Below are 22,240 nucleotides of genomic sequence, written 5' to 3' on the forward strand. Positions count from 1 at the left end.
ACAAGGTGGACAGAGATAGGATGTTCCAGAGAGGGGACACAGGGACAAGGGGTCACAACTGGAAGCTGAAGACTCAGACGAGTCACAGGGACGTTAGGAAGTATTTCTTCAGTCACAGAGTCGTCAGGAAGTGGAACAGCCTAGCAAGTGAAGTAGTGGAGGCAGGAACCATACATAGTTTTAAGAAGAGGTATGACAAAGCTCAGGAAGCAGAGAGGGAGAGGACCTAGTAGCGATCAGTGAAGAGGCGGGGCCAGGAGCTGAGTCTCGACCCCTGCAACCACAATTAGGTGAGTACAATTAGGTGAGTACACACACACACACACACACACACGGGGCCAGGAGCTATCACTCGACCCCTGCAACCACAACTAGGTGAGTGCACACACTCATACACACACACACACACACAAACAGGGGACCAGGAGCTATCACTCGACCCCTGCAACCACAACTAGGTGAGTGCACACACACACAAACACAAACACGGGGCCAGGAGCTATCACTCGACCCCTGCAACCACAACTAGGCGAGTGCACACACACACAAACACAAACACGGGGCCAGGAGCTATCACTCGATCCCTGCAACCACAACTAGGTGAGTACAGTGTGGCTTCTATGGGATGAAGATCAGAGGATGCTGAGAAGCTGCGAGATGAAGAATTTCAAACCTTTGTTTTGTCTCTGTACAAAGAACTTTTTTTATTATTTAAATCCATAAACATTAACAATCTGCAAAATTATTAGAACGAACATATCTACTAAAGTACACATGCTAATCAAGTTTGAGACAGATCTACAGAAGATTAATAACTTTGTTACAAGGCAAGTAAAGTTTAGTTTTGTTTGTTTAATCCATGGTAAGCGCTAAACCCAGGTGGATCATTCAGTGCAAGATTGTAGAGGCTTGATCCTCCGTCTGCTGAGCGCTAGACAGACTTGCTTCTTATTTGTACTCACCTATACTAACAAAAAGGCAAATATGGCACGAAAAGTAGTATTTATTGTGCGTGTACAGGTATCCCCCTTCTCAATCTATCCCCCTGAGCGACTGTCCCTTCAAGGGACACCTAATATTGCTATAAAACCAAAAGAAAAAAAACATACATTAAAACAGAGGGGCACCGTCTTAGGTTTCCTGGCCCAAGCTATAAACAGCTGCTCAAAATACAGTACATCTGAAATTGATCAAGAGAACATGTGCAGCCTTGCTCGAGTATCACAGCACGCGAGGCTTCACACCTGGGCACATCCACGTCTCTCTCTCGTCCACACCGTCACCAACACTCCATTCGTCTATATTATATAAGTACTCTATATTCTATTCTGTAGCATTGCTATGCTGACGGGAAGGTTTAAATGGGTGATAATGATTTATGTTTGGTGTCCGTAGCTCGGCTGGTAGCGTACTCAGTTCATTGAGTCTCCGTGGTTTGATCCCCGGTACGGGCGAAAGCATTTGGCGTGTTTCCTTAAGGCATGTGTTGTCCCTGCTCACCTAGTGGTAAGTAGGTACCTGGGTGTTAGTCGATAGGTGTGGGTCGCACCCTGGGGATAAAATTAACTTGTTGCCCGAAATGATCTGCATAACAAGGGGCTTTCAGTATAGTATGTCATTATAATAATAATCTTTATTTACACAAGCACTGGATACAACTTATACAGACCATAGGTTAAATCAATGACACTGTATAGAAAACCCCTGGTTATGCAGAGCATTTCGGGCAACTTAGGTTAATTTTATCCCCAGAATGCGACCCACACCAGTCAACTAACATCCAGGTACCTACTTACTACTAGGTGAACAGGGACAACAGGCGTCTTAAGGAAACACACCCAATGCTTCCACCCGTAACGGGAATCGAACCACGAACACTCAGTGTGTTAGCAGAATATGCTACCAACAGAGCTACGGCTATAATTAAAAATCACCCAAGACTTCAACACTTTTGTCCCCTAAAGCCTTATAGACTTTGTTCAAATTAGTCTACCTTAATTGCTCTCTAAATTCTAGTTCTGAATAACACACCTACCATTAACTTTTAACGTCCTCAAAATTTCACCCAGATAGATTTCACTGCCTCAGTCCTGACGTCTAGTCGACGATTCTTTCCCCTGAAGCAAGTGTTATATGTCATATATCCACCACAGCATTGGTTTTTATTTTCGTTGTTACATTAATGGTATACAGTACCATTAATGTAACAAAGTTCGTGAATAAAACACACGTGGAACACCTGTGTATCTTTATTACCAAGACGTTTGGTCGACTAGTGACTTTGTTATTCCAATACAAAGGTTATAAACCGGGGAGTTAAAAAGTTGAATAAGCCGCTGATGGGAGAAACGTCTCAATAATAAAGACACCCAGGTGCTGCACATATGTCTTACTAATAAATTTGATTGTCTCGTAGGTTATTTACATTAAAATTTTCGGATAGTGTGTGTGTGTGTGTGTGTGTGTATATAGGCGTCCTCTGGGAGAAGGTAGGGTGATAATACACAAATAACTTGCACTTAGAACCACTAACTACTCGCACACTAACACACGAAGGTAAGGGAGCCAATATATGCGAGAGGAGAGCAGCGACGGGAACAAAGAGAGGAGGAAGACAACAGGAAGTGGAGACAGTAGTGATAGACACAATTGACAGCCTTTGAATTTCATCTATATCATGGAAAAATAACGATATTGACGGCTTGCCTATTCCTCTGCCTAAAAATTCTTACTTTCCTGGAAAGATACCAGGGTGATTTTCCGCCATATTGACGGTCAAGTCACGATAAAATTGTGAAAAATTAGAAACATAATTCTGCGAGATTTTAATATTTATATAAGAATTTTGAAGCACTGATGCAGTAATTCCTATTTTCAATAAGTGTGTATATATACCATTGCCATCTGTGTTATAAATGCAAAACGTATGTTTGATCTTCAAAATGGCGGACAAACATACCAAGTCACGTGACTTTATCTCTATAGAAAAAGTGTGGCTTGTGTATCAGTAGTAGCGCCTTAGGTCACAGTCTCAGGCACAGTCAGTAATTAGGTACCTGGATGTTAGTCTCCTTGTTGTTGGCTATGTTCACCTCGTAGTAACAGCATTATTGTGTTGCAGAAGCAGTGAGGTAGTATTATTGTGTTGCAGGAGCAGTGATATAATATTATTGTGTTGCAGGATCAGTGAGGTAGTATTATTGTGTTGCAGGAGCAGTGAGGTAATATTATTGTGTTGCAGGAGCAGTGAGGTAGCATTATTGTGTTGCAGGAGCAGTGAGATACTATTATTGTGTTGCAGGAGCAGTGATTTAATATTATTGTGTTGCAGGAGCAGTGAGATAATATTATTGTGCTGCAGGAGCAGTGAGGTAATATTATTGTGTTGCAGGAGCAGTGAGGTAATATTATTGTGTTGCAGGAGCAGTGAGGTAGTATTATTGTGTTGCAGGAGCAGTGAGATAATATTATTGTGTTGCAGGATCAGTGAGGTAGCATTATTGTGTTGCAGGAGCAGTGAGGTAATATTATTGTGTTGCAGGAGCAGTGAGGTAGTAGTATTGTGTTGCAGGAGCAGTGAGATACTATTATTGTGTTGCAGGACCAGTGAGGTAATATTATTGTGTTGCAGGAGCAGTGAGGTAGTATTATTGTGTTGCAGGAGCAGTGAGACAATATTATTGTATTGCAGGAGCAATGAGGTAATATTATTGTGTTGCAGGAGCAGTGAGGTAGTATTATTGTGTTGCAGGAGCAGTGAGATAATATTATTGTGTTGCAGGAGCAGTGAGGTAATATTATTGTGTTGCAGGAGCAGTGAGGTAATATTATTGTGTTGCAGGAGCAGTGAGATAATATTACTGTGTTGCAGGAGCAGTGAGGTAGTATTATTGTGCTGCAGGACCAGTGAGACAATATTATTGTGTTGCAGGAGCAGTGAGATAATATTATTGTGTTGCAGGAGCAGTGAGGTAGTATTATTGTGCTGCAGGACCAGTGAGATAATATTATTGTGTTGCAGGAGCAGTGATATAATATTATTGTGTTGCAGGACCAGTGAGATAATATTATTGTGTTGCAGGAGCAGTGAGGTAGTATTATTGTGTTGCAGGAGCAGTGAGATAATATTATTGTGTTGCAGGAGCAGTGAGATAATATTATTGTGCTGCAGGACCAGTGAGATAATATTATTGTGTTGCAGGAGCAGTGAGGTAGTATTATTGTGTTGCAGGAGCAGTGAGATAATATTATTGTGTTTCAGGAGCAGTGAGGTAGTATTATTGTGTTGCAGGAGCAGTGAGATAATATTATTGTGTTGCAGGAGCAGTGAGGTAGTATTATTGTGTTGCAGGAGCAGTGAGATAATATTATTGTGTTGCAGGAGCAGTGAGGTAGTATTATTGTGTTGCAGGAGCAGTGAGATAATATTATTGTGTTGCAGGAGCAGTGAGGTAGTATTATTGTGTTGCAGGAGCAGTGAGATAATATTATTGTGTTGCAGGAGCAGTGAGGTAGTATTATTGTGTTGCAGAAGCAGTGAGATAATATTATTGTGTTGCAGGAGCAGTGAGGTAGTATTATTGTGTTGCAGGAGCAGTGAGATAATATTATTGTGTTGCAGGAGCAGTGAGGTAGTATTATTGTGTTGCAGGAGCAGTGAGATAATATTATTGTGTTGCAGGAGCAGTGAGGTAGTATTATTGTGTTGCAGGAGCAGTGAGATAATATTATTGTGTTGCAGGAGCAGTGAGGTAGAATTATTGTGTTTCAGGAGCAGTGAGGTAGTATTATTGTGTTGCAGGAGCAGTGAGGTAGAATTATTGTGTTGCAGGAGCAGTGAGGTAGTATTATTGTGTTGCAGGATCAGTGAAGTAGAATTATTGTGTTGCAGGAACAGTGAGATAATATTATTGTGTTGCAGGAGCAGTGAGGTAGTATTATTGTGTTGCAGGATCAGTGAAGTAGTATTATTGTGTTGCAGGAGCAGTGAGGTAGTATTATTGTGTTGCAGGAGCAGTGAGGTAGTATTATTGTGTTGCAGGATCAGTGAGGTAGAATTATTGTGTTGCAGGAGCAGTGAGATAATATTATTGTGTTGCAGGAGCAGTGAGGTAGTATTATTGTGTTGCAGGATCAGTGAGGTAGTATTATTGTGTTGCAGGAGCAGTGAGGTAGTATTATTGTGTTGCAGGAGCAGTGAGGTAGTATTATTGTGTTGCAGGATCAGTGAGGTAGAATTATTGTGTTGCAGGAGCAGTGAGGTAGTATTATTGTTCTGCAGGACCAGTGAGATAATATTATTGTGTTGCAGGACCAGTGAGGTAGTATTATTGTGTTGCAGCATCAGTGAGGTAGAATTATTGTGTTGCAGGAGCAGTGAGATAATATTATTGTGTTGCAGGATCAGTGAGGTAGTATTATTGTGTTGCAGGACCAATGAGATAATATTATTGTGTTGCAGGAGCAGTGAGGTAGTATTATTGTTTTGCAGGACCAGTGAGATAATATTAATGTGTTGCAGGATCAGTGAGGTAGTATTATTGTGTTGCAGGATTAGTGAGGTAATATTATTGTGTTGCAGGAGCAGTGAGATAATATTATTGTGTTGCAGGATCAGTGAGGTAGTATTATTGTGTTGCAGGAGCAGTGAGATAATATTAGTGTGTTGCAGGGGCAGTGAGGTAATATTATTGTGTTGCAGGAGCAGTGAGGTAGTATTATTGTGTTGCAGGAGCAGTGAGGTAATATTATTGTGTTGCAGGAGCAGTGAAGTAGTATTATTGTGTTGCAGGAGCAGTGAGGTAGCATTATTGTGTTGCAGGAGCAGTGAGGTAGTATTATTGTGTTGCAGGAGCAGTGAGGCAATAGTATTGTGTTGCAGGAGCAGTGAGATAATATTATTGTGTTGCAGGAGCAGTGAAGTAGTATTATTGTGTTGCAGGAGCAGTGAGGTAGCATTATTGTGTTGCAGGAGCAGTGAGGTAGTATTATTGTGTTGCAGGAGCAGTGACGTAATATTATTGTGTTGCAGGAGCAGTGAGGTAGTATTATTGTGTTGCAGGAGCAGTGAGGTAGTATTATTGTGCTTCAGCAATATTTAGACAGTGTTATTGTGTGCTGCAGGAGCGGCTAGACAGTGTTATCATATGTTGCAGGAGCAGTGAGGTAGTTTTGTGTTGCAATAGCGGATAGTGTTACTGTGTTGCAGGAGCAGTAAGGTAGTATTATTGTGTGCGTGTTGTAGGAGCGGCTAGTGTAATTGTGTGTTGCTGGAGCGACCAGACAGTATTATTGTGTTGCAAGAGTGGCTAGACAGTGTTATTGTGTGTTGCAGAAGCGTCTAGACAGTGTTATTGTGTTGCAGAAGCGGCTGGAGAGTGTTATTGTGTGTTGCAGGAACGGCTAGACAGTGTTACTGTGTGTTGCAGGAGTGGCTAGACAGTGTTATTGTGTGCTGCAGGAGTGGCTAGACAGTGTTATTGTGTGTTGCAGGACCGGCTAGATAGTGTTACTGTGTGTTGCAGGAGCAGTGATGTAGTATTACCGTGTGTTGCAGGAGCGGCCAGGTGGAACATACCCTTACAAGGAAGCATGAGACGTTGTCTGTTACTTCAATTTCGCCGCCAAATGTCAATACGCTTCTTCCTCCTAGCTCTGGGCCTCTGCCTCTGCAGCATCTTCGTCAGGTGCGTCTTGGCTAACCCTCACCCATCATACTACCTCCACTTGGGAAATCCAGTCACACTCGTTCTTTATCTTTTATACCTGGAGAGGGTTTCGGGGGTCAGCGCCCCCGGATCATGGTTTGATCAACCAGGCTGTTACTGCTGGTCGCACGCAAACTGACATACGAACCACAGCCTGGCTGGTCAGGTACTGGCTTAGGTGGCTGTTCAGTGCCTTCTCGAAGACAGCCACGGGTCTATTGGTAATCCCCCTTATGTATCCTGGGAAGCAGTTGAACAGTCTTGGCCCCCTGACACTTATTGTGTTGTCTCTCAGTGTACTCGTGGCGCCCCTGCTTTTCATTGGGGGGAATACTGCATCTCCTGCCAAGTCTCTTGCTTTCATAGGGAGTGCTTTTCTTGTGAAAGTTTGGGACCAGTTCCTCTAGGATTTTCCAAGTGGATATTATTATGTATCTTTTTCGCCTGCGTTCCAGGGAGTACAAATCATGGGACTTCAACCGTTCCCAGTAATTTAGGTGCTTTATTGTACTTATGTGTGCCGTGAAATTTCATTGTACACTCTCCAGGTCAGCAATTTCGCCTGCATTTAATAATATGTGATTTTCAAGGGCGGTAATTCTTCTCAAGACGAAGAAAGATTTGAGGTTATGTCATTTGCGAATTTCTTCTGTTTTATACTTAACAATAGTTTACTAAGTGTAGACTATATTTTATTTACGGCAGAAAAGAAATCAAGTTGTATTGTGCTGTACTGTGTATTATATACACTTTGTCCAAATATTTTTTTCTGTAATGTATTTTCTTAAGTGGATGTGACTTGGGCCTGACTGGCTCGGCCAGTAGCTTCGGCCAGTAGGTGACTTGGACCTGCCTAGCATGGGCCAGTAGGCCTGCTGCATAGTGCTCCTTCTTTCTTGTTTTTAAATATGGATTTTATTGCTTCAGTCTGGATGTTTGGAACCCCTGGAACACAGCGATGGTGGGACCCCGGCCACAGTCTTCCTTGCACTCACTGAGTCCTCTTTCTGAACTTTATGGTCCTAAGTCTCGCACAAGGTAATAAAAAGCTTAATACATAGTCCACAATTAAGTTCATTATGTTTATTAGTTTATACACTATTTGGCCAACATACATGAACTACACACTTGTCCAAACATCCCCTTATTATAGATATCATTACTGGAACTGAACACACTACAAATAACTGTCATTTAACCTAATTACTGAATGATCATGTCGACCCAGCTCTAAATCTATATAATCTAACTCCCTATAAAAATTCAATGGAAAGTAATTGCCTCTTACACAGCATCAAAAGCCAGGACTGTCATCAGTAATGCCAGAACTATTACAGTTCTCAGTTAGGTCCCTATGATGATTTCCTGGCAAAACCTTGATTCCCTGAAGACAACCTTATCCTGTATTATTCCCTCCGAAATGAGACCTAAGCAAGACATGAATGATATCTACTCAGTACCAGGATACACAGCAATCCACAACTGCAGACCATACCAAGTTTAGGGTGCTATTGCCATCTATTACTCTAATAAACCCTGATGTTATAACACCACTTGCTATAGTGATGAATATGGAGGATATATTTTTGCAAATTTTACTGTAAAAAACCTGAAGACTCCTATAACAGTCGGTGCCAATTACCGGATGCCTCATTCAAGCAGCCTAAATTTCAGCGATAACACTAGTAACAAACAACCAAATAAACAAATACTACCTTCTCTTAGGCGGAGACTTCAACATTTAACCTTAACAGATGACCAGCCAGTAACTGATTTCATCAACAATGTGAACAACACAGTACTCATTCCAGCTATAACAAAACCAATCAGGTTAACTGAGACAAGTGTAACCATAACTGACCATATATGGACCAATATACTAGGTCCCCTTAAATCAGGGATAATCACAGACAGCACTACTGACCACTACCCTACCTTCCTCTTAACAAATATTAGTAAACAACCACTGGAATACAAGAAGGTGTCTTTTAGACTCCATGACGAGGCTTCAATATGTAACTTTCACAGCAGAGTTAGGGATGACTGACTGGCCTGCAGAATTCTCCAGTACCAATGGTATCGATGATTGGATAGACATATTTCTTTATAAATTACATAGACTGTAAAACAAACATTGTCCCATAAAAACGAAACAGATTACGAATAAACGGCTAGGTTGCCCATGGCTAACTAGCAGCATACTAAGATCCATTGATAAGAAACATCAATATGAAAAGAGATATAGATAGGACTTAATAAGCAAAGATATTATTAAACACTAAGTAATTGTACTACTCCAATCTCAGATTCTGGGCACTCACAAACTGAAAAAAAACTAGGGATATTGTCCTAACTAAAACAAATGAAACATAACTACAGCCTATTGATACAGTTAATAAGATAAATGACTTTCTCAACCATAGACTCAAATCTCGCCAGTAAATTCCCAGGTACCAGTGCCCGAGCAAGTGACTACTTAGATGGGAATTTCCCAACCTCCTTCTATTTTGCACAACCGAGCCCACTGAAGTCACCACGATTATTAAGTCGTTTAAAAATAAATCAGGAAATCTGGCTCAAGTCCCGCCAATATTGTACAAACGAGCGGCTCATGATCTTTCGCTTACTATTTCATTACTCTCTAACAAATCACTAGAAACCAACAATTTCCCCACACTACTGAAGATAGCAAATATTACACCAATACACAAAGATGGTGACCCCACAGATGTAAGTAACTACAAGCCAATATCAAACTTACCGTTGCTATTCAAAATCTTCGAGAAACTCGTGCACAAGAGATTATATTCTATTATAACAGCGCAAAGCATCCTCAACCCCTACCAATTTGGTTACAGGAAAAGCAAAAGCACAAGCGACGCAATTGTAAAAATGCTAGACCTGCTTTACACAGCATTTGAAAAAATGAATATCCATTAGCACTCTTTACTGACCTAAGGACAGCTTTTGATACAGTAGACCACGGCATCCTACTCCACAAACTTGATCATTATGGTATAAGAGGCCACGCACTTACATATTTCAAATCCTACCTTACTAACAGACAGCAATACGTCTCTGTTAAGGCCACAACCTCATCAACAAGACCACTGGATACTGGACGACCACAGGGAAGTGTCCTTGGTCCCCTGCTCTTCCTCTAATACATCAATGATCTACCTAATATATCACAACACCTTAAACCTATTCTCTGTGCTGACGACAAGAATTATGTCATCTCCCACCCTAATTGTTAGCGAAGAGCTAGTAAAAATATCGACCTGGATGAGTGCTAATAAACTTACACTTAATATTGATAAAACCTACTACATTATGTTTGGGAGCAAAACAGGTGTTGTCCAGCTGAACACTAAGATTGACAACACTCTTATTCCTAGACATAATGAGAGCAAATTCCTGGATCTGCACCTTGACAGCAACCCGAAATTCAACACCCATATCCAACACATAACAAAAAAAGTATCCAAAACTGTTGGGATCCTCTCCAAGATACGCTACTGTGTACCACAGTCAGCCCAACACACACTATACCATTCACTCATCTATCCCTACCTCACCTATGCTATTTGTGCTTGGGGATCAACACCAGCAACCCACCTAAAGCCAATAATAACCCAACAAAAAGCTGCAGTAAAAATTATCACGCGTCCAATGCCAGACAACACCCTCCCCCCCACTCTTCAAAGACCTGAACTTACTGTACAAAACATTCACACCTACTACTGTGCAACCTACATTTACAGAATCATAAATTCTAATATTAACCCTGAACTAAAACACTTTCTTGATAGTTGCAACAGGACCCATAGACACAATACCAGACACACAAATCTCTATGACATTCCTCGGGTCCGGCTAAACCTCTACAAAAAATTCGATGTTCATAACAGGGCCTAAAATCTGGAACTCGCTTCCTGAAAACTCGAGAACTGCAGACTCAACGACCATTTTCAAAACTACCATTAAAAAAATCTTATTTCCCTAACACATCCCATCATCAGTTATCTATATGAAAACCACCTATTCTCCTATTTGTATCATGAACACATCCAAAACAAAATAGACTTACTCTCGTTATCTGTAATTCCCCCTAATTTACACTTACACTCACCCAAATGAATGTAAACCAAAAAAAAAAAAAAATCCTAATATATCCGTTGCCTAATTTTTTTAAATTAGCCCAAAGTTTGCCAAAAATACTCTCCCAATATAGGAGCTTTTATAGAAACAAATTATCATGTCAAGACAAAACCATTCCCGTTATTAAATTTACTAGTTATAATATTATATTTTGTACTGCCTCATTATAAATCTGATTAATCACTTCAGTTACCTAACTTTTATATCAGTACGCAATAATGTATATTGAAATATACTGTTTAATAACCTGTGCCAATATAGAGTCAGAATTAGTATTAGTTTGCCAGAAATGCCTAGGCATGCTAGAAGTCTTGTTTGTAATTAACATTTTATAATATGCAAACCACACACTATAAGTTTGACAAGGAAATCAATATTTATTTATTATGCAGAGCATTTCTGGCAAATTTGGTTAATTTTGTCCCAAGATTAGACCCACAGAGACTAACACCAGGTACCTATTTTACTGCTAGGTGAACATGGACAGTAGGTATCTTAAGGAAACACGTCCTAAAGTTTCCACACGTACCGGGGATCGACCCCAGGACATGGGTGTGTGAGCTGAGTGCGCTACCAATCGAGCTACGGGACACACAGTATAGATCAGCCATGTTATCGTTTAGATATTTTGTAATATTACCCTTCGTGTATGAGCATCAGTGTGTGATAAAGTTTTGTCTATACCATGGAAAAAAACACATGTAGACCGACAAAAATGAGTGTATATTTGTATATTTTCTTCCCCAGTTGAGATTCTCTTTATCTTGTGAAGAGGACCTCATTTGGAGGTTAAAGTATACCACTTTGCCCATCACCATCTTAGGATACTTTATGGTGGTGATTAATTATTTTTTTTGACTGGGGTGTCAATTAATGACACCTGAAAGTGTCATTAATTGACTTAACACTTGTGTCAGGAGACACTTGCCCTGTCTCGTGATGGATGACACATCATCCCTCAGTTCTGCTTCCACGTTTGAGTTTTGCCTATACAAATTAAGAATTTTGATTATTAATAACAAAATATTTTTTTTGTCCTGATTTTCCTTCTCGGTTTCACATTCCAGCGAACTGTCCTTGAAGGTGATCGTCGACCAGACTGTGAAGGATGAAAGAAAATTTCTGGCCTCACTGCCTAACCTGCCTCTTATATACCGAAAAGCAAACAACCCTCTGTTAGGCTCCAGCAACAATACCTGTGCTTCATACCCATCAGTGTTAGATATTCACTATAACAACATTTACTGGCAGGTCCTCCAACTCAGTAATAATACGCTTTACCTGTACAGCGCCTTTTATGACAATCGTACTTCAAGTAAAAGCAAGCCTAGCATTCGCATTCTTGGCATGGCTAATTCCCTTCAACCAACTACGGAAACTAACTGCCAGATCTGGTATGATGGCCAAAGTTTTCCCGTTATTTCTAAGGTCAGAGTCCATAAACGTATATGGCGTGATGAGTGGGAAATTGAAGAAGAAATATTATATCCATATATGATTGAGTGCATAATTCCTGATAAACACAGTCGCTTGGAGCCACAATCTGTGTCGCTGGTTGAACAACCTTGTGATAAGCCCACCAATAACCTTCGCATCATCAACAACCAGCCAGCAGATGGTCGGAAAAAGTCTTTTGCCGTGTGCGTCAAGGGATTAGAATTTTACAACTTGGACAACAGCGTGAGGTTGGTGGAGTGGTTAGAACTGCTCTTTCTTCTAGGAGCTGACGAAGTATTTTTCTATGATATGGGGATACATCCAAATGTTTCCAAAGTTTTAAATTATTATGAGTCCTTAGGACGAGTGGATATTAGAAAAATATCATTGCCAGGTGAACAACCAAATGTGTTTGGTTTATTACATCTATACCTAAAAAATAAAGTAAATCACAAACGTCTACATGAACTAATACCATACAATGACTGTTTAAACAGAAATATGTACCGTTATAAGTTTGTACTTCTGATGGACATAGATGAAGTCATTGTAGCAAAGTCCGCTGTAGACTGGACGTCACTTCTGGAGGAAGTGTCGCCAGGGGCGGTCAACCAATATAACAATAAATGGACATCTTTCTGTGCTAGCAATGTATACTTCCTCGACACAATGCAACCTACACACAGCCAGAACCACAGCATACCACCTTACCTACACATATTGCAGCACATCTATCGTAGTGCCAATTACACCAAGCCTGGTTGGTATGTGAAGTGCTTTCATGATACCGAGCGAGTGCTCACTCTACACAATCATTATGCCATATCATGCCTAGACAAGTGTGAAGTGAAGAACTTACCCACTGAGCTTGCTCAGCTCCAGCACTATCGCCAAGACTGCGTTAGACAGATGCCAAAAAAACATTGCATCTACTTCAAAAATCACACGGTTGTTGACACTAGAGTCTGGAGGTACAAGGATTCACTGATGAACAATGCGCTCCGCACTTTACGCCATCTTGGTTTCTTGGAAGAAGTAATCCCAGAGAAAAGTAAATTATTGTAAACACACACACACACACACACACACACACACACACACACACACACACACACACACACACACACACACACACACACACAAAACAGAGGGGTACACCAACAAGGGATATACCAACAAGTGTTGGATGAAATACACACAACCGAGGAGGAGGTGAAGAAGCTCCTATGTGATCTTGATACCTCAAAGGCGATGGGACCAGAAAACATCTCTCCTTGGGTCCTTAGAGCGGGAGCAGAGACACTGTGTGTGCCACTAACCACAATCTTCAACACATCCCTTGAAACTGGGCAACTACCTGAGGCATGGAAGACAGCAAATGAAGTCCCCATCTTTAAGAATGGGGACAGAAACGAAGCACTAAACTATAGACCAATGTCACTGACGTGTATAGTATGCAGAGTCATGGAGAAAATAATCAGGAAGAGAATGATGGAGCACCTGGAACGGAACATGGTTATAAACGACAGCCAGCACGGATTCATTGAAGGCAAATCCTGTGTCACAAACCTACTGGAGTTTTATGACAAGGTAACCGAATTAAAACATGAGAGGGAGAGGTAGATCGATTGCATTTTCTTGACTGCAAGAAGGGCGTCGACACAGTTCCTCACAAGAGATTAGAGCAGAAGCTAGAGGATCAGGCACGTGTAACAGGAAGGGCACTGCAATGACTCAGAGAATACCTGACAGGGAGGCAACAGCGAGTCATGGTACGTGATGAGCAGGGTCCCACAGGGGTCGGTCCTAGGACCAGTGCTATTCTGGTATATGTGAATGACATGACGGAAGGGATAGACTCAGAAGTGTCCTTATTTGCAGATGATGTGAAATTAATTAATTAAATCAGATGCGGACCTGACAGGTCTACAAAGAGACCTGGACAGGCTGGACGCGTGGTCCAGCAACTGTTTCCTAGAATTTAACCCTGCTAAATGCAAAGTCATGAAGATCGGGGAAGGGCAAAGAAGACCGCAGACAGAGTATAGGCTAGGCGGCCAAAGACCGCAAACCTCACTCAAGGAGAAAGATCTGGGGGTGAGTACAACACCGAGCACGTCGCCGGAAGGCCACATTAACCATATGCTGCGGCATATGGGCGCCTGACAAACCTGAGAATAGCGTTCCGATACATCAGTAAGGAATCGTTTAAGATTCTATACACTGTGTACGTCAGGCCCATACTGGAGTACGCAGCACCAGTTTGGAACCCACACCTAGTCAAGCACGTCAAGAAATTAGAGAAAGTGCAGAGGTTTGCAACAAGGCTGGTTCCAAAGCTAAGGGGAATGTCCTACGAAGAAATGTTAAGGGAAATTGGTCTGACGACACTGGAGGACAGGAGAGTCAGGGGTGACATGATAACGACATACAAAATACTGCGTGGAATAGATAAGGTAGACAGGATGTTCCAGAGAAGGGACACAGAAACAAGGGGTCACAATTGGAAGTTGAAGGCTCAGACGAGCCAAAGGGATGTTAGGAAGTATTTCTTCAGTCATAGAGTAGTCAGGAAGTGAGGTAGTGGAGGCATGAACCATTTATAGCTTTAGGATGGGGTAAGATAAAGCTCATGGAGCAGGGAGAGGGAAGATCCATTAGCGATCAGTGAAGAGGCAGGAGCTGAGTATCGACCCCTGCAACCACAATTAGGTGAGTACACACATACACACACACAGACACGAGAGAAAGGGGTGGGTTGATTGCATCTTCTTGGACTGCAAGAAGGCCTTCGACACAGTTCCTCACGAGAGATTAGTGCAGAATTTAGAGGATCAGGCGTGTTTATTAAGAGGAAGGGCACTGCAATGGATCAGAGAATAGCTGACAGGGAGGCAACAACGAGTCATGGCACGTGATGAGGTATAACAGTGGGCACCTGTTACGAGCGGGGTCCCACGTGGGTCGGTCCTAGGACCAGTGCTAGTTTTGGTATATGTGAATGACATGATGGAAGGGATAGACTCAGAAGTGTCCCTGTTCGCAGATGATGTGAAGTTAATGAGGAGAATTAAAGCAGATGAGGATCAGGCAGGACTTCAAAGGGACCTGGACAGGCTGGACACCTGGTCCAGCAAGTGGCTTCTCGAATTTAACCCCGCCAAATGCAAAGTTATGAAGATCGGGGAAGGGCAAAGAAGACTGCAGACGGAGTATAGGCTAGGTGGCCAAAGACTGCAAACCTCGCTCAAGGAGAAAGATCTTGGGGCGAGTGTAACACCAAACACGTCTCCAGAAGCACACATCAACCAGATAACTGCTGCGGCATGTGGGCGCCTGGCAAACCTGAGAATAGCGTTCCGATACCTTAGTAAGGAATCGTTCAAAACACTATACACCATGTACGTCAGGCCCATACTGGAATATGCAACACCAGTTTGGAACCCACACTTGATCAAGCACGTCAAGAAATTAGAGAAAGTGCAAAGATTTGCGACAAGGTTAGTTCCAGAGTTAAGGGGAATGTCCTACGAAGAAAAGTTAAGGGAAATCGGCCTGACGACACTGGATGACAGGAGGGTTAGGGGAGATATGATAACAACATACAAAATACTGCGTAGAATAGACAAGGTGGACAGAGACAGGATGTTCCAGAGAAGGGACACAGAAACAAGGGGTCACAATTGGAAATTAAAGACTTAGATGAGTCAAAGGGATGTTAGGAAGTATTTCTTCAGTCATAGAGTAGTCAGGAAGTGGAATAGTCCAGCAAGTGAGGTAGTGGAGGCAGGAACCATACATAGCTTTAAGAAGAGATATAATAAAGCTCATGGAGCAGGGAGAGAGAGGACCTAATAGCGCTCAGTGAAGAGGCGGTGCCAGGAGCTGAGTCTCGACCCCTGCAACCACAATTAGGGGAGTGCAATTAGGTGATTACACACAGTAGAGCTACAAGTGGAGGGGGAAGCAGGAAGGCCAGGGCAATGAAGCCAAACTACAAGAAAGGGGACTACACGGGAATTAGGAACTTCCTGAACGGGGTTCAGTGGGACAGAGAACTGGCAGGGAAGCCAGTTAATGAGATGATGGAATATGTAACAACAATATGCAAGGAGGTTGAGGAGAGGTTTGTACCCAAGGGTAACAGGAATAATGAAAAAGCCAGGATGAGCCCATGGTTCACCCAAAGGTGCAGGAAGGCAAAAGCCAAGATTGCTAGGGAATTGAAGAAGTATAGAAGGCAAAAGACCCAGGAGAATAAGGAGAGCAGTCGTAGAGCCAGAAATGAATATGCACAGATAAGAAGGGAGGCCCAACGACAATATGAAAACGACATAGCAGCAAAAGTCAAATCTGACCCGAAGCTGTTATACAGCCACATCAGGAGGAAAGCAACAGTCAAGGACCAGGTAATCAGGCTAAGGAAGGAAGGAGGAGAGACAACAAGAAATGACCGTGAAGTATTTGAGGAACTCAACAAGAGATTCAAAAAAGTGTTCACAGAGGAGACAGAAGGGGCTAAAGAAAGACGGAGAGGTGGGGTACACCACCAAGTGCTGGACATAGTACACACAACCGAGGAAGAGGTGAAGAGGCTTCTGAGTGAGCTAGATACCTCAAAGGCAATGGAGCCGGATAACATCTCTCCATGGGTCCTGAGAGAGGGAGCAGAGGCGCTATGTGTACCCCTAACAACAATATTCAATACATCTATCGAAACAGGGAGATTGCCCGAGACATGGAAGACAGCAAATGTAGTCCCAATCTTTAATAAAAAAGGAGACAGACATGAAGCATTAAACTACAGATCAGTGTCACCGACATGTATAGTATGCAAAGTCATGAGAAGATTATCAGGAGAAGAGTGGTGGAAGACCTAGAAAGGAATGATCTCATCAACAGCAGCCAACATGGTTTTAAGGACGGGAAATCCTGTGTCACAAACCTACTAGAGTTCTATGACATGGTGATAGCAGTAAGACAGGAGAGAGAGGGATGGGTGGATTGCATTTTCTTGGACTGCAAGAAGGGGTTTGACACAGTTCCACACAAGAGATTAGTGCAAAAACTGGAGGACCAAGCAGGGATAACAGGGAAGGCACTACAATGGATCAGGGAATACTTGTCAGGAAGACAGCAGCGAGTCATGGTACGTGGCGAGGTGTCAGAGTGGGCACCTGTGACCAGCGGGGTCCCACAGGGGTCAGTCTTAGGACCAGTGCTGTTTCTGGTATTTGTGAACGACATGACGGAAGGAATAGACCCCGAAGTGTCCCTGTTTGCAGATGCCGTGAAGTTGATGAGAATTCGTTCGATCGAAGACCAGGCAGAACTACAAAGGGATCTGGACAGGCTGCAGACCTGGTCCAGCAATTGGCTCCTGGAGTTCAACCCCACCAAGTGCAAAGTCATGAAGATTGGAGAAGGGCAAAGAAGACCGCAGACGGAGTACAACCTAGGGGGCCAGAGACAACAAACCTCACTCAAGGAAAAAAATCTTGGGGTGAGTATAACACCAGGCACATCTCCTGAAGCGCACATCAACCAAATAACTGCTGCAGCATACGGGCGCCTAGCAAACCTCAGAACAGCATTCCGACATCTTAATAAGGAATCATTCAGGACCCTGTACACCGTGTACGTTAGGCCCATATTGGAGTATGCGGCACCAGTTTGGAACCCACACCTAGCCAAGCACGTAAAGAAACTAGAGAAAGTGCAAAGGTTTGCAACAAGACTAGTCCCAGAGCTAAGAGGTATGTCCTACGAGGAGAAGTTAAGGGAAATCGACCTGACGACACTGGAGGACAGGAGAGATAGGGGGGACATGATAACGACATACAAAATACTGAGAGGAATTGACAAGGTGGACAAAGACAGGATGTTCCAGAGATTGGACACAGCAACAAGGGGACACAGTTGGAAGTTGAAGATACAGATGAATCAGAGGGATGTTAGGAAGTATTTCTTCAGCCACAGGGTAGTCAGTAAGTGGAATAGTTTGGGAAGCGATGTAGTGGAGGCAGATTCCATACATAGCTTTAAGCAGAGGTATGATAAAGCTCACGGTTCAGGGAGAGTGACCTAGTAGCGACCAGTGAAGAGGCGGGGCCAGGAGCTTGGACTCGACCCCTGCAACCTCAACTAGGTGAGTACAACTAGGTGAGTACACACACACACACACACACACACACACACACACACACACACACACACACACACACACACACACACACACACACACACACACACACACACACACACAAAGCAGAGTACAGCCCTAAAGCTGGAAGAGGAAATGAAAAGGTTGAAGGAGGCCTGGTGGAGCTGGCCCAGTGGTTAGCGCGTCGGTCTGGAGTTTTATGACTCTCTGATCGCGGGTTCTAACCCCGCCTATGGTATGGTTTGTTTGCAATCGTGTCATTACGATTTCGTGAGTCAGAGGAAGAGTAAGAAGATACATGTGTAACTAAGGTGACATTTTACTGTTGCAAGGTTTCTCTCTCCAGGAGCTTTGTCAAGCTCTGGAGGGAGGGTAATAGGGGCAGAAACAATAAAGCGAGAGGGAGAAGGAACCAGAGAAGACGAAGAACGAAAGTCACTAGTAGAGATGCTCTGCAACTGAGGAAAATTTAACAGACACCGAGGGTAGTGGTGAAACCTGACAGAAATCTAGCGGAAATGATAATGGAAAGAAAAGAGGAACATATGGTTATAATCATCACGGGTGAAGGATCTCCAAAATAGGAATTTAAGGCCTACGTACTACTTCGTCATCAGCAGCTGGCAACTGTCACGGCAAGTTTATTCGCCTAGTTGTGGTTTGCATGTTGACGGCCCTGGCTGGCCTTGCATACTGTTTGATACTGTGTGTGTACGGAGTCAAGAAAGCTGAAGGGAGGCCAGGAAGGAGAAGGAACATTTCGTGTGTAGTGGAAAAGAGGAAGACACGGCGTCCCGTAGCTCAGTCGCTAGCGCACTCAGTTCACACACTGAGGTCCGGAGTTTGAATCTCCGGTACGGCTGGAAAACTTTAGAGACGTGTTTCCATAAGACACCTGCTGTCCATCTTTACCCATCAGTATAAAATGGGAACCTGGGTATTAGTCGACTGGTGTAGATCGCATCCTGGGACAAAACTGACCTAATTTGCCCGAAATGCTCAGCAAAACAAGTTGCTCTCTTTATAGTATGTCATTGATGACAGCTAGGCCTCTATACCTTGCACATATACTTATAGAAATAAAGATATTATAACATAGATGGTAAATTTTCAAAAGATTGGGAAATAACGCCCATTAAAAAATAACCTTATGGTCATATACAGTAGCTGGAGAAAAGATTCTCAGATGGAGAATGCACCTGAGCACTAAACAGTGTTGCAGTCGTATATACCTTCACCGGGGCAGGACGGCAGCGGAGAGGGAAATACATGGAAACCTGTCAGGCATAGAGAAGAGAAGCAGATGAGGGGACAGGTGGAGGGAGCACCCGGCCCTCAAGGCACACCCCAACCCCTATCCAGAGAGGCCCAACCAAAGGCTCTCCTCCACCTCCCTAGTACCAACACTAACATCAACTCCCTTCTTTTCTCTTTATCCTTAGACCCTTAAAGAGTTTGCATTAGGAACCCCACATGGAGGTGTGCTTAGTCTCACCCTTTTCAATATTCTGATTAATGCCTTACTTAATGCTATGTCTAGCCAGCCCCATCATTATATGGTTAGTTTTGCTGATGACATAATGATTCACACCACCGGATTCTCCAACACCCAAAACATTCTTAATCATGTACTTGCCTTGTGTCAGGACCTGGGGTTAATAATCTCAGGGGATAAAACAAAGATACTCAACAGGCGTCCTCCTCGACAGAGAGGCACAGTTCGTCAGATCCAGTTGCATGATGGGTCTCTTCTAGAATATGTAAGCAGATACAGGTATCTAGGCTTTGAGGTTCCACTACTTGGACCTGTTGTAACGAGACTTTGTCGCCAATACAAAGAAAGACTGAGAGCACTTAGAGTTGTGTCAGGGTTTCACCCCAGGTATGGTGCTAATGTTAAAATTGTGAAAATGATATATCTTGCTTATATTAGATCATTGGTTGATTATGCTACGCCACTACTTGCACTCGTGTCTGACTGGAAGCTTGGAGGGCTGGAAAAACTGCAGAACGAACCAATGAGGATCATCCTAGGATGCCTTCGTACTGCCAAAATTTTAAATATGCAGAAAGAACTTAATATTCCAAGCATCAGAGATCGTGTTACTGAAAGAAATATCATTATTGGGGTCAATATGCTTAGGTTAGCCCATTCAAACCCCTGCACAGAAGCCCTTCAAACTTTCCTCAACACTGGTGAACATCCTTCCAGATGGATCAAAAAAAACTGGAACCGACCTCCGCATGAACCAGCAAGATCACCACCCATCTAGAAACCCATCAGTTACACAACCCAGGGCAACATGGGTTTAGAACAGGTCGCTCCTGTCTGTCTCAACTACTGGATCACTACGACAAGGTCCTAAATGCACTAGAAGACAAAAAGAATGCAGATGTAATATATACAGACTTTGCAAAAGCCTTCGACAAGTGTGACCATGGCGTAATAGCGCACAAAATGCGCGCTAAAGGAATAACAGGAAAAGTCGGTCGATGGATCTATAATTTCCTCACTAACAGAACACAGAGAGTAGTCGTCAACAGAGTAAAGTCCGAGGCAGCTACGGTGAAAAGCTCTGTCCCACAAGGCACAGTACTAGCTCCCATCTTGTTCCTCATCCTCATATCCGACATAGACAAGGATGTCAGCCACAGCACCGTGTCTTCCTTTGCAGATGACACCCGAATCTGCATGACAGTGTCTTCCATTGCAGACACTGAAAGGCTCCAGGCGGACATCAACCAAATCTTTCAGTGGGCTGCAGAAAACAATATGAAGTTCAACGATGAGAAATTTCAATTACTCAGATATGGTAAACATGAGGAAATTAAATCTTCATCAGAGTACAAAACAAATTCTGGCCACAAAATAGAGCGAAACACCAACGTCAAAGACCTAGGAGTGATTATGTCGGAGGATCTCACCTTCAAGGACCATAACATTGTATCAATCGCATCTGCTAGAAAAATGACAGGATGGATAATGAGAACCTTCAAAACTAGGGAGGCCAAGCCCATGATGACACTCTTCAGGTCACTTGTTCTATCTAGGCTGGAATATTGCTGCACTCTAACAGCACCTTTCAAGGCAGGTGAAATTGCCGACCTAGAAAATGTACAGAGAACTTTCACGGCGCGCATAACGGAGATAAAACACCTCAATTACTGGGAGCGCTTGAGGTTTCTAAACCTGTATTCCCTGGAACGCAGGAGGGAGAGATACATGATTATATACACCTGGAAAATCCTAGAGGGACTAGTACCAAACTTGCACACGAAAATCACTCACTACGAAAGCAAAAGACTTGGCAGACGATGCACCATCCCCCCAATGAAAAGCAGGGGTGTCACTAGCACGTTAAGAGACCATACAATAAGTGTCAGGGGCCCGAGACTGTTCAACTGCCTCCCAGCACACATAAGGGGGATTACCAACAGACCCCTGGCAGTCTTCAAGCTGGCACTGGACAAGCAACTAAAGTCAGTTCCTGATCAGCCGGGCTGTGGCTCGTACGTTGGTTTGCGTGCAGCCAGCAGCAACAGCCTGGTTGATCAGGCGCTGATCCACCAGGAGGCCTGGTCACAGACCGGGCCGCGGGGGCGTTGACCCCCGAAACTCTCTCCAGGTAATCCAGGTAAAATCCAGGTACATGATCTATGTCAAGTTAGGCAACAGAGACACTTCCCTGCTCCATGGGATATTACCCCATTCCAAACTACCATTCCTCCATTTCCCCCCAAAACTCTTCTTAAATCACAACCAAAGCTTCGT

At 43.1% G+C, this 22,240-nt stretch overlaps 1 protein-coding gene across 1 annotated transcript; it reads left to right on the forward strand.

The window, feature by feature from the left end:
- The first annotated feature begins 1,194 nt into the window (after nucleotides 1-1,194).
- Nucleotides 1,195-21,470, forward strand: LOC128697073 (uncharacterized). The gene is made up of 4 exons (XM_053788602.2): nucleotides 1,195-1,311; nucleotides 6,557-6,686; nucleotides 7,635-7,745; nucleotides 11,936-21,470. Exons 2-4 carry the CDS (start codon nucleotides 6,592-6,594, stop codon nucleotides 13,368-13,370), a joined length of 1,641 nt encoding a protein of 546 aa, XP_053644577.2. The 5' UTR covers nucleotides 1,195-1,311; nucleotides 6,557-6,591; the 3' UTR covers nucleotides 13,371-21,470.
- Nucleotides 21,471-22,240: the final 770 nt, after the last annotated feature.

Source organism: Cherax quadricarinatus, chromosome 49 (assembly GCF_038502225.1).
Source record: "Cherax quadricarinatus isolate ZL_2023a chromosome 49, ASM3850222v1, whole genome shotgun sequence".
NCBI lineage: Eukaryota > Metazoa > Arthropoda > Malacostraca > Decapoda > Parastacidae > Cherax > Cherax quadricarinatus.